This window comes from Ursus americanus, chromosome 3, assembly GCF_024610735.1.
Source record: "Ursus americanus isolate L20-20 chromosome 3, mUrsAme1.1.p, whole genome shotgun sequence".
Taxonomy (NCBI): Eukaryota; Metazoa; Chordata; class Mammalia; order Carnivora; family Ursidae; genus Ursus; species Ursus americanus.
Genome location: NC_142129.1, coordinates 102,196,945 through 102,213,093, shown reverse-complemented (window position 1 = coordinate 102,213,093; position 16,149 = coordinate 102,196,945). Strand labels below are relative to the sequence as shown.

The 16,149-nt window shown below is 43.4% G+C and overlaps 1 protein-coding gene and 1 pseudogene across 1 annotated transcript in view; both read right to left on the bottom strand.

The window, feature by feature from the left end:
• The window catches only part of LANCL2 (LanC like glutathione S-transferase 2), a 51,270-nt gene extending 46,559 nt beyond the window's left edge, over nt 1-4,711 (bottom strand). Inside the window, exon 1 of the mRNA XM_045788532.2 lies at nt 4,372-4,711. Within this exon, the coding sequence (XP_045644488.1) occupies nt 4,372-4,575 (204 nt within the window). The 5' untranslated portion in view covers nt 4,576-4,711. The remainder of the gene's footprint in view (nt 1-4,371) is intronic.
• Nucleotides 4,712-8,466: 3,755 nt separating this feature from the next.
• On the bottom strand, nt 8,467-8,824 carry LOC148110447 (CDGSH iron-sulfur domain-containing protein 1 pseudogene; annotated as a pseudogene).
• Nucleotides 8,825-16,149: the final 7,325 nt, after the last annotated feature.

Below are 16,149 nucleotides of genomic sequence, written 5' to 3'. Positions count from 1 at the left end.
CCCACACCTGGGAAAAGATCTGGACATAATAAATAGATCACCCCGTTATTTTAATCTGAAATGTCCTTGTCTAAGACACATGATAATAAAACTATCAAAATCAAACTGCAGGTGTGCTGACAACACCGACTCCATCTCTGGCCCTCTGTCTTGTTCTTCACGTTCACTTGATGACCTCTCTTGAGGCTCCGTGTTCTGGGCCCCTTGACCGTTAATGTACTAACCCTAGAAATGCCCATCAATGCCAGGATGGGGGGAGGCTTACTCTGGCCTCCCATGAAGCTGCTGGGGATAATGCAGCCTCACGCCTTCCTGATGTCCAGGTGGGGCCATAAGATGTGATTAAAGATTAACTACCAATTAGATACAAGCAAGCCCTCTGATCTCACTACAGGGCCCTTTTGTGTGTTCCCTCCCTCTGTAACATCTATGCACTAACGTCTCTGGACTTCGCAGAGAATAACCGCAAAGTGACTGGATCATCCTCCACCCCAACCCCCATCAGTAAGTTCCCCTGAACGAAACTCTGTAAACTGTATGAACTTCCCTGCCTTGTTTCCCAGCCTCAAAGTCCCCTCTCCATTTAGGGGATGATGTAGGAAAGATGTTAGGGTTCAAAGCCAACAGCCAAGAAGGAATTCTTGAGACATCTTAGGTGTGAAAAGGTGGTTTTATTAAAGCACGGGGACAGGACCCATGGGCAGAAAGAGCTGCAATTAGGTCGTGAGGGGTGGTGATTATATATCAACAAGTTGGGAGGGAGTTTAGGGATAACAAGATTTTCAGGACCTTGAAGGGACTTAGCTATTGTTGGGAAAAGGTCATTTATTACCGTTTAATAAAACTTAGTCATGAAACCCTTCAGATGTATATTGGTGGGCCATATGCTTGGGGGATGCTTGCCAACACACATCTTGTGGGGTTTAGAGATAAAGGAAAATTTCTGAAGAAATTTTTATATGTTAAAGCAGACTTACAGGATGGGGGGCAGGGGGTTGGGCTAAGTAAGCCTTTTGCCCTTAGCAAGGTGTGTAAAAAAAGTGTAACTGTGTCCTAAAGTAAAATGACTGGTTGTTCCAGGATAAGAAAGAGGTAAACCCTGAATGGATGGGAAAGTTGTGGAAAAGGAGTCCTGGGAAAGGAATTCTCTGTATGAGCAAGCAGGCTAAGACTGGAATTATTAGTTTTTAAAGAATGAGTCTAAATTATCAAAAGTACACATGCAAAATTAGAATTTGTTTCCCCTGTTAAAAGGACAAACTTTTCTATTGGTCTATAGAGAGACTGCAAAAGGTTTGTCTTTAAAGTAATCTGCCTAGAAAGCAAAGATTTTGTGTCTTATCAAAGTAATTTTTTGTGCTTAATGTCGTCTGTATCACGATTCTGATTACTTGGGAGAACTGAGTCTTCAATATTAAAAGAGTTAAGTTTTGTTCTCAACTATGTAACCTTTTGGATTTGCCTTTACAATCTTCTGTTGCCACTTTGGTTATGTGAATCACTAAGTATTATTTCATAATTTGCGATCCTATTTAGTCAAATGCTCAAACTTTTCGACATTTTTGACAACTTCCCAAAATCAAATTCTAAATGGGGTGTTTGACATTAAAACAACCTTGATTTCTCTGAGGGTCCCTGGAAAATCTCAAAGGATTTGTCTCTTACCTTGTAAAAAAGAGATGTAAAACGAAATATGTTTATTTGGTATGTTAAATTACACGGGAAGCATTGACAAGTAAGTGATGATAAACTTTAGGGTATGTAGGGGCTAAGAGGAGGCAGCCCCAAGATGGGCCACTTTGGCATGAACATTATTTTGAGTTAAAAGTAATCAAAACCCAGGTGTGGCTGGGTGGCTCACATTACCATCCCTGGGCCCTGGGGATGGAATCCTGCGTTGGGCTTCCTGCTTGGCAGGAAATCTGCTTCTCCTCCCTCTGCCCCTCTCCCCCTCCCCCCACTCCTGCTCTAAAATAGCTTTTCTAAAAAAAAAAAAAAAGTAATCAAAACCCAGCAGATGCAGGAAAGCTCTCTGCCTCCCTGACAACTGCCTAAATTTACATTGGAAGGACAGCCTGTAACAGTGATGAGGGAACAGAAGGCTGGCTGAAGACAAAGCATAAATTGACACCCTGCAACCTCCCCGCCCCCAACGCCAACTCTTGGGTGGGATACATGTGACATTCTTCCAGGAAGCCCCCAACTATCTTCATGTTAATGCCTTACTAGAGTGGTCAACAACCTTAACCTGACAATAGCAAGGCCTCCGGTATCCCGTGAGTCTTCTTTAACATATGAAAGTATTTTCTCAACCTCCCTTTTTCCTTACCTTCCCCCAACCCCATAGTATATAATCAGCCACCCCTCACAACCTGGGGCAGCAGCTCTTTCTGCCCATGAGTCCTGTCCCCGTGCTTTAATAAACCACCAATTTTGCACCAAAGATGCCTCAAGAATTCTTTCTTGGTCATGGGCTCCAGACTCCACCCCACTGAGCCTCACCTATATCCCACCACCGCATCAACAGGAAGAGAGCTAGTAAAAGAGACTCCCCTTTACCTAAGGAACTCATCTGCATAACATGGCAATCTTGTTTTTCCAAACATTCCTTTCCACCTCCTTGCTAAAGGCCTTTCTCCTGATTTGTGTCCTCAGACCCCGCCGCCCACACCTCTCCTTAGCTCATATATGCTTCTCATGTTGCCTCATTGTCTTTGGAATCTCCTGTCTGTATGGATTCCCTGTAAATACACCTATTAAATTTGATTTTCTATTAATCTCCTTATGTCAATTTGATTCTAAGTCCAGCTAGAAGGACCACAGGGCAAAGGAAGAGCCCCCTCCCCAACAGGTGTGTGTGTGGATATAGATTTCAATATGTCCAATTATCTTACATTGTTTCACACCACAGAATAAGTGCATTTCCTTATCAAATGAACTCTCATCACATCTTTAACCACGGCCATTTTTTAAGTCTTTTGTCATTTATAGTCATTGTGATGAGTGAACAGAAGGCAAGCCGAGGACAGGCAGAAGCTGACACCCCTCCCCTCCATGGGATGTATGTGACTTTCCTCAGGCACTCCGGGCTGCCCTAAAGCTAAGGAAGGGAAAAACAAATTTAGGAAGATCACAATCCTGCAGGACCTGAGTCTCCCTCAGTCTTAGCAATTTACAAGAACAAAGCATTTCTATCAGCAACCTAGCTTCCAGGAAGAGACGTAGATACAATTAAATATCCTTACAACCTGCAGCGCATTGACAGATACTTGAGGTGGACAGAGTGTAATGTTCCTCCAGGAAGTTCCCAAATACCTTCATGTTAATGCCTCCCTAGAGGGAAAAACCACCTTAACCTGACAATGGCAAGGCCTCGGGTATCCTTGAGTCTTCTTTAACATATGAAAATGCCTTTGAAACCTCCTTTTCAGATCTCACCTAACTTTAAGATCATAAAACTGAACTAGGTAAGAATTTCCAGAACTAATGAAAAAACTGGATTCGACCAGAACAAGAATAACATGGAAATGAATGAACTGATGAGGATTATAATTTTTTCTTATGACTTTTTTTTTGAAACATTGCTGGCTCCTTAATATTTTTTTCTCCGGATTTAAGAAAACCTCTTTTCTTTACTCTTAAGCTACTTGTGACTTAAAGTAAAAAATACAAAATATATGGGGAATCAGGAAGGAGAAGTGGGACTTGGAACACTCAGATCAGTGAAAAAACAATAACCTAAGTGGTAAACGTCTGCTTTTACCAAACACGAACAGTTAAGCTTATATTCACGTCTTCCTTTATTTCCGCTTTTCCCCTATGAAGTGAACGTTTGTTCAAACACCCCGTTTGCAAGTCCTGGGCACTCAGACAAGACCAATCCAAACGACACTACTGTTTATGAACAATGCCGTAAGTCCCAAGGGCAGGGGACCAGGGGCCAGGCCTGACGAGACACTAGTTTCCTAGGGAAACTAGGAACAGATGTCGGGGGTCCGTTTGCAGCCCCAGAGGCTGGAGCGCACGCCAAGGCCGACAGAAAAGGAATCCGCATGGAAACCGCCACTACAGCCCTGACAGTCACTTCCACGCGCCAATAAATAGAGCGCTTCATCAATGTATTTCAAAGGCACTAAAAGCCAGGAGGCGCCTATCAAAAGGCAAGTTGGTACCAAAACAGAAACCCACAACGCTCCCCCTGGAAGCCATTCCTCCCCACTCCGCCGCTCTCCCGGGTTGGGCCTCGGGCCGGCGGGCGCGGAGAGGTGACGTCAGCGCGCCGTGGGGGCGGGGCGGGTGGACGCTACCATCGCCGGCACCCCCCTCACCTGGCGCGGCCCACGGCCGGGCCAGCGCCCGCTGCCGACTCACCTTTCCGTCGTTGTGAAAAGGGAGGCCAAGCTCGTCGGTGGTGGGCGGGGGGCGAGCACAGCCCGTCTCCTCGGCCGCTCCGGCGGCCAGCACCGCGGAGGCAGCGGCCTCGTAGTCCGGGAAGGGATTGGTGAACGCCCGCTCCTCCATCTCGGCTTCCCCGCTCAGATGGAACTTCAGTCTCTTCGACATGGTCTCGCCCATCTCAGCCGCGCGCTCCTTCCCTCCCCCTGGGGCCGCGCGGCACGGCGAGCGGGTGGGGACAAACCTCCTGCCGAGGGCTTCGAGTAGAGCTCCGCTCTGGGAGCCGGGGTCCCGCGCGGCGGGGGACAAGGGGGACGGGCTTCCTTTACGAAGGCCGCCGGCTGCGAGAACGAGCGGGGCTCGGGAGCTGGCAGGAGCCTCTCCGGGGGGCCTGGCTCGCCGCGGGGGGCTGGCACATCTGGCGGCAGCTGGTGGGCTGCACGTGGGGCCTCCGCCCCGCCCGGACGCCGACGGGGCCGCCGATGCCCGGCCGGGAGCGAGCCGGCTCCGCGGGGTGCGCGCAGGCCGGAGCCTCGGCCGCGCCCGGCCGCTCAGAGTCCGCTTCCGCGGGTCCGCATCGCCCCTACGCCGCCGCCGCCGCCCGCTCTCAGGCTGCGGCCCCGCTGGGACAGGGACCCGCGGCTGGCACAGCCCGTCCGCGGCGACGCGCACGGCGGGGCCCGGAGTCCCCGGGCTCTGGAATCGCCCCCGGACCGCCGCGTCCCGCTCCTCTTCTGCGTCCGAGACCCTCTCAAGGTTTTGCAGAGGAAGCCGAAGGACCGCGCGTGGCACTTCCCGCAGGAACAGCCTGTGGAGAATAATTTCGCTGTCATTCAAGGAGTGTGTGGTTTGCAGACCAGGGAGAGCGCGTCCCTAGACGCGCCATCATCAGTCCGCATTTTCGCCAGCCAGGAGGTGCCGCCGATGTCCTCGGCCCCCGGTGCGCCAGCCACGCCAGCAGCAGCAGCTCTTTGGAATTAAGGGAAAAAATTTCTTCTAAAGAATTTCAAAACAGCCTAAAACACTGCAAGGAGAGTGTCTCCCAGGGGCCGGGGCGGGGGGGGGGGGGGACAGTCCCTCCTATTCATCACAGTTGGGAGGGGGTGTCTGGAGGAGGAGCCACTGGCCTTCCCCCCCCCTTTCTTTTTCACGTTTTATTTCAGTCCCTTTGTTTGAATAAACGTATCTTTGGTAACAAGAGGTAATGTTAAGCATACTTAATCATCTAAATATTTAATTGACCTGAAAGATTCCTCCTGTATTAATTGCCCGTGAACATAACATGCATAGTAAAAGGACACAAGCAAATAAATCTTGCCATTTATATAATCACAGTACGATTAACAACAGTCTTTATTGGTTCTTTTTGTTCTTGTTACTTTATTTGGGACCAAATAGATGTAATGATTTCTTCTTAAGGAAAATATCTTATCCCGCCCCCCGTTTAAATATTGATTGAATGCCAGATGATGCTAGGCGATGGCAAATAGACATTAAAAAGATAGTTTCTGCCTTTCGGGTGCCTACAGTTAGTGGGTGAGAAAGGTAAGGATTAGAGCATAGGAAGATAAAGATTTTTTTTTTTTTTCCTGGAACCAAGCAGTATTCATTCCTATAACAGAAAGTGACATGATGGCAGAGAACACAGTATCAAACAGGAAGGGATCCATCCTGCCTACGGCCTGGCTCCGCACTCCTGCCTGTATTATTGTCTCCTCAACTGCACAAGAACGTACATGCGAAACACCCCCTACTAATGGGATGGCCACCAGTGACGACAGTGTAGGAAGAAATCATTTTAAAGGGATTACTCAGCATAAGTACCCTCAGTTCAAGGAAACAACTGTGTAACTATGTACAGCTGCGCCCTCGAGGGCCTGCTCCACTTTCTGCTTCATTTCCTTGCCCTGGGGTCCAACCTTCAGTACAGGAAATTTTCTTACTGCTCCCAGCTTTCATACTTTCACATGAAGCAAGTTTAATCCCATAAGTACTGATGTTCAGCTGCCTTAGGAATCATCCCTCTCCCCGCTCAGGGGCTTCACCTACAAAATAACCCGAAGTAGTTGTTCACCAAAGCCTGCGTTACTTAGACTAGATCACCACCGGCAGGGGCGGCAGAAACAGTCCCTGCTGGCTTTTGTGGTAAAAGTCTGGTGAGCTTTGCTCTGTCTCACACATTTGCTATAAAGTGGAGACAGTTTTTCTCATTCTTAAAATTTGGTGGGTACCTGTGGACAACTGTTGGCAAGTACACAAACCTACCCAAGGGACAACCAATATTTTCAAAGACTTGAAAATTTAAAACCAATTTAAGGAATTGGCATACTTTCCTAAATACTGTCTGATATGCATGTCTGCTGTTAGTGGAAATTTCACTCACACTATTTTGCAGAAGACTGACAAATCTTTCTTCACCCTCCTGTTTCCTGGAGGCTTTTTAATACAGAAGGTGTGGGGATCCATTCTGCGGCCCTTTCAAAGCTGCAGGACAGTCATCCTCCGGTGGCCACTCTTTAGTAGCACAAAGACTTGGGCCCGTGCCTGGAAATTACAACTTTTTATTCACTTAAGGCCAAACCAGATTCTTAGGGTGTCCTTCCCTACTCATCTATGTAAGTAAGAGGGGGCAGTACAAGGATTAATATCAAAAACAAATACCTAGGAGTGCTGAGGACAACTGGCAATTCCTAACAAAGGAATCTAACTGCGAGACGGGAACATCTGTGTTCACCTGGCCGAAATTAGGACATCAAGGCTGGGAACTCTAAGAGGGTCCAGGGACTGAGTCTTCCTCCTGCAGGAGACAGGTTTTCCTGAGAAGGTGAGTGGGGCTGCATGACAGAATCTTCCAGGTAGCATGAATGTTGGCAGAGGGGTCAGATGAGGGAGCACCTACCGAGTACATGTGAAGGCCTGAGGTTTATGTGTGTTTCCTTGTGTTTTGATTTATTAAATATCTATTTATTCTTCACGTGTGTATCATATGACAAGCTTTTAGATTCTGCTGTGTTCCTAAGCGACTGAGTGAGTCCTCCAGTCCTGTCTGTGTCCGCCAGAGCTGCCCAACCCTCCGTGAAGACCTTTCCTTTGGGTAGTACAAGGGGAAGCCCCAGTAGGCAGACCACCAAATTCCCCTCTTCTTACACAGTGATTCCCTTTTGAGATTGCCCTACACTTTGTCCATACATCAGGGTCCAGGTTGTTGGCTTGTTGGGGAAGAAACAGGCTGGCCCAAGGGTTCAGAGGGGAGATTTGCTTTACCCACATTCTCTGTTGATATATAAGATGGTTCCTTCCAGCTGCAAGCCATATATGCTATACAGCTCTAATTTAAGACCAGTTTGATCCCTTAAGCCAGTAACTAGTTCTCAAAGTATCATCAGGGACTTTTGGAGGCAGCTGTAAAGCCAAAATTTTTTTCTTTTCTTTTTCTTTCTTTCCTCCCTTCCTTCTTTTCTTTTCTTTTCTTTTCTTTTCTTTTCTTTTCTTTTCTTTTCTTTTCTTTCTTTCCTTTCCTTTTCTTTCTCTTCTTTCTTTTCTTTCTTTTTCTTTCTCTCTTTCTTTCTTTCTTTCCTACTAATTTCATATGTTAACTTCAACATACAACGATATTCTAATGTCATTATTTGAAATGTAAAGAAACAGATCCTCACAGAACTAAAATAACTCACAGGCCATGAGGTGGTTTTTTTCCTTTTCCTTTTCTTTAAATTTGAACAAATTTGTACCATGATATAACAAGGTAAATGCCATGAATATGAAAGCAGTGCTCTGCAGTATACCCCATCTAGAACCCAGGCGAGGCGCATTAGGCAGAAGTGGTAGTCTTCAGCATAGCATAAAGAACATAGTTGATAATACTGTAATAACTGTATGGTGACAGATGGTAACTATACTTCTCATGGTAGGTATTACATAACATATACAATTGTCAAATTGGTATTTTGTGCACCTGAAACTAATATAACATTCTGTGTAAACTATACTTAAATAATAAAAACTAAAACAACAGCAAAACCAATTAGGTAACATCATGAAAAATTGGTTTGCAGTATCAAAACTGTCCATTTAAATTTCCTTTCTCTTAATGATCACCGGTCTGATATTGTCTCCAGTTTCTTCATTGTATTTTGTGTGAAATCCAACATAGAATGGGAATTTTTAGACCACCGCCAACAGCAGTACACATTGGGGTTGTCTTTCTGGATGTGAAGGTTTACTGTAGATTTGCTACAATGATCTTTAACATAAAATCTTTTGTAAACTAGATAAGCAATTGCAGCTGTTCTAGCAGCACTGGTGATGCTGAAATCCATTCAGCTGGTGGTCTGGAAGTCAGAGTCACTGCTGCATGTGCACAGGACGCTGAGCACAAAGGGGCTTGTGTAGACAGTGGAGTCAAGGTGCAAGAGGAGTTCTCATACATTATTTGTCTTTTTCACTACTATTCTCTCATGAGTGTACAGTGGGGTTTTTTAGAGGCAATATGATATAAGATGTCACAGCAGATTTAATTGAGAAGCAAATATGAGAGTTTAGCTATCTTCTCTTAGCCAGATGTAAAGAAATTTGTAAATTTGTAAAAATGTAAAATAATGCCACTTTCCTCATGCATATTATTTTGGTTTTGAAAATTGTTACCTTTCATAAAAATATGTTGTTTACGTTAACCTATAGCATGCAGTTTATGTTATGTTGCCAAATTAATAAATAATTAAAAATTTTCAGTATTAATTTCTAAATTGGTACATATTAATAGATATTGTCCATACCAAAATTCTTCGGGATTCTCAATAAATTTTAAGTGTAAAGGGATTCTGAGATCAAAAATTTAAGAATTGCTGCCTTCGAACTTACGGAATGGGAGAAGATATTTGTAAATGACATACAGATAAAGGGCTGGTATCCAAGATCTATAAAGAACTTACCAAACTCAACACCCAAAAACAAATAATCCAGTCAAGAAATGGACAGAAGATATGAACAGTCATTTCTCCAAAGAAGACATACAAATGGACATCAGACACTGAAGAAATGTTCAACATCGCTCAGCATCAGGGAAATACAAATCAAAAGCACAATGAAATATCACCTCCCACCTGTCAGAATGGCTAAAAGTAACAAGTCAGATAACAACAGATGTTGGTGAGGATGTGGAGAAAGGGGAACCCTCTTACACTGTTAGTGGGAAAGCAAACTGGTGCAGCCATTATGGAAAACAGTATGGAGGTTCCTCAGGAAATTAAAAATAGAGCTACCCTATGACCCAGCAATTGCACTACTAGGTATTTATCCAAAGGATACAAAAATAGTTATTCGAAGGGGCATATGCACCTCGATGTTTATAGCAACAGTGTCCACAGTAGCCAAACTGTGGAAAGAGCTGAGAGGTCCATCAACAGAAGAATGGATAAAGAAGATATGGTATATAAACACAATGGAATATTACTTAGCTATCAAAAAGAATGAAATCTTGCCATTTGCAAGGACATGGATGGAACTAGAGGGTATTATGCTAAGCGAAATAAATCAGAGAAAGACAAATACCATATGATTTCACTCATATGTGGAATTTAAGAGACAGAACAGATGAACAGGGGGGAATGAAAGGAAAAATAAGATAAAAAGAGAGGGAGAAAAGGAAGCAAACCTTAAGAGACTCTTAACTCTAGGAAACAAACTGATGGTTGCTGGAGGAGAGGTGGGTGGGGGGATGGGGTAACTGGGTGATGAGCATTAAGGAGAGTACTTGATGTAATGAGCACTGGGTATTATATACAACTGACGAATCACTAAATTCTACCCCTGAAACTAATGAATGAAAGAAAGAAAGAAAGAAAAAGAAAGACGAAAGAAAGGAAGGAAGAAAGAAAGAAAAGGGAATAGCTGCTTTCAGCAAGCCGTTGCATTAGGCATATTTCATTTCAGAGATACGGAAAATTCAAAGCAGTCCAACGTGTGGATGAATGCCACAAAGTGTACCTGCTCTTGTCTTTTTTACTGTGACAGCGCATGTATTTTGATGTCATTTATATAATTTCTTGCTTTGTGGGACTCAATTTATGACTGAAAGGTGATGATCATAGAAAGGCTCTTCAAACATGTCAAAGGAGAGTTAGAAGTTACTGACCCAAGCTTTGTGTCTAGTCATGGATGTTTCAATAGATTTGAAGCTTGTGCTGAAATTCAGAATGTAAGTTGGATGCTAGTGCTTATGCTATACTTAGAGAATCCAAAAGCATTTAGCTTTTAACCAAGTTTGGGTTCCGTAAGCATTCCCAGGAAGAAGTGATGGCACATTGGAGAACATCTTTTTCTGCTTTTGTCCCTGTGACAGCTGTCGACATGGGTTCTCTGCAGCACTGCACCTGGTTGCTGAGGACAGGGCCACTGCTCTCACAGGACTTAGTGGGGACTGCTGAAGAGGTTCTTAACAGAGGAGGGCTTGGTCATCCTTAAAGTCTCTGAGTCAAAACAGACAATTTCATACTCTTCCATACCCTCCTTCTACCTAGGATCAAAATCTCTCATGATTATCCAAAATATCTAGTTTGATTTCTAGATATTGATATTTCTGTAGAAATTAGTGAGAATTTAGCTTGTTTCAGACTGAGGGATAGACAAGGCAAAAAGGACCCCAGAGGTTGGTTAAATCCCAGGAAAGGTTATAGAGGAGCAAGAGGCGTCACTGAGGTACAAGCAGAACCTCTGCAGGACTCAGTCTGGGCACTACACCTCACGCAGGCTTCTGTGGAACACGAGGTCAGGACCTAAGGTGGAATGAGGAGCTGAACTTAAAACACTGTGCTTATGAAATGCTGGTAACTAGACTTCGTATGGGAGACTCAGACCAAACGTTGTGTCAACATTACTGTCTCCACTCTAGTCTCTTGTTGAGGCGTGTGTGTGGGGGCACCATTCCTCTGCCGTCCTTCTGGAACCTGGCTTTAGGAGAAAATCCATACTGAGAACAGCATGCTCTCGAGAGAAGCTCATGTTGAGTGCCCCAGAATATAAGAGACATAAGGATTTACTCAGATAGGAAATTAAAGGTTCAGCAGGGATCTCACTGCTGGGGTTCAGATATGTCTGAGAAGGTCTGGGGACTTTAAGGCAGCCCCAACACCAGGCTATTTGCAAGAGTTTGTCTTCTCTTTACCCTCTGAGAGCCAGATATAAACCATCTGGCACAGCAACAAAGCCTCAGTTGTTTGCAGGCATGGTGTGATTCTGAGAACAATGTGGGTGGGATTGGGGCTTGTCCTCAGCTCAACCTGTGATGGAGGGTAGGAAAAGAGAAAGTCACATTGTAGGAAAGACGGGCTTTATCAGTCTTACGCATTTCCTCCTTCTTACTGCAGACCAGACACAGCCAGTCCGGTGCTGGACACAGGGTGGTGCTGCAAAGTAGAGGCAGCACCCAGGGGAGCAGACCTATTCATGAACATAGGAGACATACTATGAAGACTCCCATAGATTTGGGAGGGGGTCAGTTTGCAGGTAATGAGCCGGTGAAATATGAATAACTACTGTTCATGTGACCTTATTCATAAGCTAGGGGCCTCTGCCCTACCTGGAACACAGAGCAATTGCATTTTTTCTTTCTGGGGAAAAATACACTATTTTTTGGTAACGAGTATTGTAAGATAACTTCTCTACTCAGAAGGCTGCTCTGCCTCCATCTAGCTAATTGTTTCCTTAGCTCTTCTCCATGCAAAAAATAGGCCTCTCCTGATGCAAGCTGAACTTCATTTAGGACAGCCCTCCCCACCCCTTCATTTATGAAGGAAGAGTTGGCTAACGAGTTAACCCCCTGACTTCCTAAGCAGATAATGACATAGAAAGATCCGCCCCCTACCCTACACATTGCATCCCGTTTATATGAACTATTCAGAATAGACTAATCTACAAAAACAGAAAATAGATTAGTGGTTGTGTGGGACTTAGGGGAGTAGAAATTGGGAAATGATGGTTAGGAGGTACAAAGTGTCTTTTTGTGGTGATGAAAATGTTCTAAAATTTTTTGTGGTGATAGCTGCAAAACTTTGTGACACACTAAAAACCAGTGAATCGTTCAATGAGTGAATTATATATTAATTACATCTCAATAAAGCATTATACACAAACAACAATGCAGGGACTGATAGCCAATTCCTAGATAGCAGAGTGCTATGATCCTACTCTCCAAAAACATAGGTGAAAGAAAGGACTGTTCTAACTTGCACTATGTGAGGTAGAGAGACTCAAGACACCTGGGCTCCATGTTGGAACACAGATTTATTATTGATTATTGTCCAAAAAGAAGGTTGTGGGAGTGGGTATTGCATGGTATTGTTCAAGTGTGCTCTGATATGGCCTCCATGAGACTTGGCAGGGTGACAGAGATAAGAAAATACCTCCCTAGGCCCTTCCTCAGAATTCTCTAAGTTCCTCTTCCATCGTAGGATTGGTGAATTCTGGCAGTGCACTGTGGCTGGGGAGCCCCAAGCCCTGACAAAACATACAAGGTCCCACTCCCATTTCTTTTCTTCAGAACACTCCCCCTACAGGGTACAAACTAGATGCCCCAGAAGGTCCAGGAGTAGTAGCTCTGGGGTTTTCCTGGGGTCCCCATGCCTGATCCAGATTCTAAGAGTGGTGTAGAGAGTGATCAGGCCACAAGAATGAGGCCAATACACTGATCCAAATTGTTTATGTAAATAGTGGACCTGTAAAACATCTGCCATGGGCCCTACACACCCTAAGGTGTGCCTTCCCCAGCCTTAGAAATAAGGTTAGTGGAGAAGAAGGAATGTCATGTGACTGTGTCACAGACAATATATGTGGTCAACTAATCTTCAACAAGGGTGCTAAGAATATACAATTTCTCTTCCAGAAATGGTGTTGGAAAATGATATCCACATGCAAAAGATAGATCCTTATCTTATGCAAAGATCAACTCAAAATGTTTAAAGACTTAAAACATAAGACCCCAAACTATAAAATTCCTAAAACAGAGAAAAAGCTTTATGGCATTGATCTTGGCAATGATTTCACCAATGTGACACCAAAAGCACAAGTAACGAAACCAAAAATAACCAACGAGGGCTGTATCAAACTCAAAAGCTTCCGTACAGCAAAAGAAACAATCACTAGAGTGAAAAGGCAAACTATGGAATGGGAGAAAGGATTTGCAAACCACGTATCTGATAATCTGATAATCTCCAAAATATATGAGGAACTCCTACTCAACAGTAAAAAACTAATAACCAGATTTAAAAAATGGACAAAATAGTCAAATTCATAGAATCAAAAAAGTGGAATGGGTTGCCAGGAACTGAGGGAAGAGGGAAATGGAGAGTTACTAATGAACAGGCATAAAGTTTTAGTCAAATGAAATGAATAAGGTCTGGAGATCGGCTGTACCACCTTGCACCTGTAGTCAACAGTAATATATTGTGCACTTAAAAATTTGTCAAGAGAGTAGATCTTGTTAAGTGTTTTTTCCACAATAAAATAAAAACAACAACAAACAAAAGGTATGTTCAGTGACATCTCCCCTATAATTTGTGTTGTTGGCATGTTTATATCATCTACATATGTTATAAACACCACAATACAGTGTTAATCTTTAAACACACAGCTTTAAAATAAATTAGTAGAATTTAAAAAAATTCCAACTCTGCCTCTCCTGCAGTGAGCAGCAGCTGAAATCTCCATTATTTCAATTTTCAGCTGTTAATATTTTGCTGGGCCCACTGGAGTCTCCCCAGGCATGTGTAGTTTAGCAAATCAGCCAAGAATTTGGGCTGCATAACTGCAAATCTCTTGCCTATTGGGCTTCCTGATTTTCAAAGAATGACTGCACTCCAATTTCTCCCTGCTTTGGGTCATACTCCGGTGCCTATACACATTTAAAAAGACATTTTTAAATTGTTTATTCAGATTTTATAATAAGCAAAGAGTTACAGTTTGGCAAAATCATTCCATTATAGCAGCCAGAACCCCTTCCTGTTAAATATTCTTCTACAGCATGATTTTATTGGCTGCATAAGATGCCACTCGATGACCTACCAGATCTTATTTTACCAGTCCACTATTATTGGACATTTTGTCATTTCTATGTGTTTAATAAGTAATAAATAACAAGAAGATATCAATGGCGACCAGATGGCCACCAAAGTGATCATGTAGCAGTACCAGCTTTGGGTGAAGCCACTCATACTGTGTTATACTTGAAACATCCCCCAGAGCACAACTGAGAATGTGTCTAGCACACTATAGAGATGTGCTGTGCTGTGGCCTTATCTAGGAGTCCTAGGGCCCTGTCAGGGAAAAGGGGGATATGAAGCTCTTGGGGATCCCAGTGAAATTATGAGTTGAAGTCTTGGAACTAAATAATATCTTTGTTGTTAATCCTAAAATTACAAGGCATGCCCTTATTTGGCTGTCTAAGTCTTGTGCTGCCGTGGAAAGTATGGATTACATATAGCATCAAACTCACCGGGTCTTTTCTTCTTTTACCCATACCTGCTTGGTGCTTAGGTTCTTTGCTCTCTCTGAATCTCTTTCACCTTGTCTGACCCTTCAGCCCATTCCTTCTCCATTGTTCCCAATATTCAGCTGCAGGAATTAGCGTGGATCTGTGTAAGTGCTGAGAGTGGCACCTTGATAACAGGACATTTTTGAAGACCTGCCTAGGGGAGAAGAGAACATTCTTTATTGCTGATTTACATTTAGGAACTCTCTTGCCGGGTAGTGCTTGCCTTAGAAGAGAAAGCATCTTCACACACACACACACACACACACACACACACACACACACAAAGACATAATTATAGTTTTTTTGCCAGATATTTTAAAGATTCTTATTTTGATTGAGAGGACTTTGGATATAATGAGATTTTAAACATTGCATTTACTTTCCTTTATATTACTTTGTAGAATAATATCTTGACTGACAATTTACATATAAGGCTACACAACTAAGACAATAAAGTATTAACTATTGCAAAGGAAGGAAGGAAGGAAGGAAGGAGAGGATGGATGAGGTAGTGAGGGAAATAAGAAGGGAAGACAAAAGAAGGTTGGAGGGAAATGATGAACACCGGGTGTTACATACAGGTGATGAGTCACTAAATTCTACACCTGAAACTGGTATTACACTGTATGTTAACTAACTGAAATTTAAATAAAAACTTGAAGAAAAAAAAGAAGGATGGAAGGAAGGAATGAAAGGAGAGGAAAGTACCTTGCGTGGGTGTCTCAAGTGACTAAGCTCTTTCTGGGTGAATTCAGTTGGGGTCCCATAAACCAAATCTTTTCAAATGAGTGTTAATATTATATTCCTACAAGTGACTAAATTTTAGAATGTTAATCCTACTGCAGACACAGTTTTGGATCTTTCATCTCTCCATCTGTCAGGGAAAGAATTGGCAAGGGCAGGGCTGACTCACACGATGGTAACTTCTTCTAGACTTGTATTATTTCCCTGGCCATATGAGTATCATGGGCATTCTATGTGCTTGAACAGAAAGTCTCTCTTTATGCTTTTGTTATTATTTTTAGTAAACTCTATATACCCAGAATTCATATCACCACTGGAGGTTTCAGTTCTTGAAAGGAAATGAGGATTAACTAAGATTGGTTCCATCTGTACTGTGTCCTGTCCAATGTGGGCTTCATCTTCCTCCTAGTGCCTGGTTAACAAAGATAGAGAGATAGCCCAATAAAACCCAACTAGATTAAAAGGTACCCACCAAAGAAAAATTA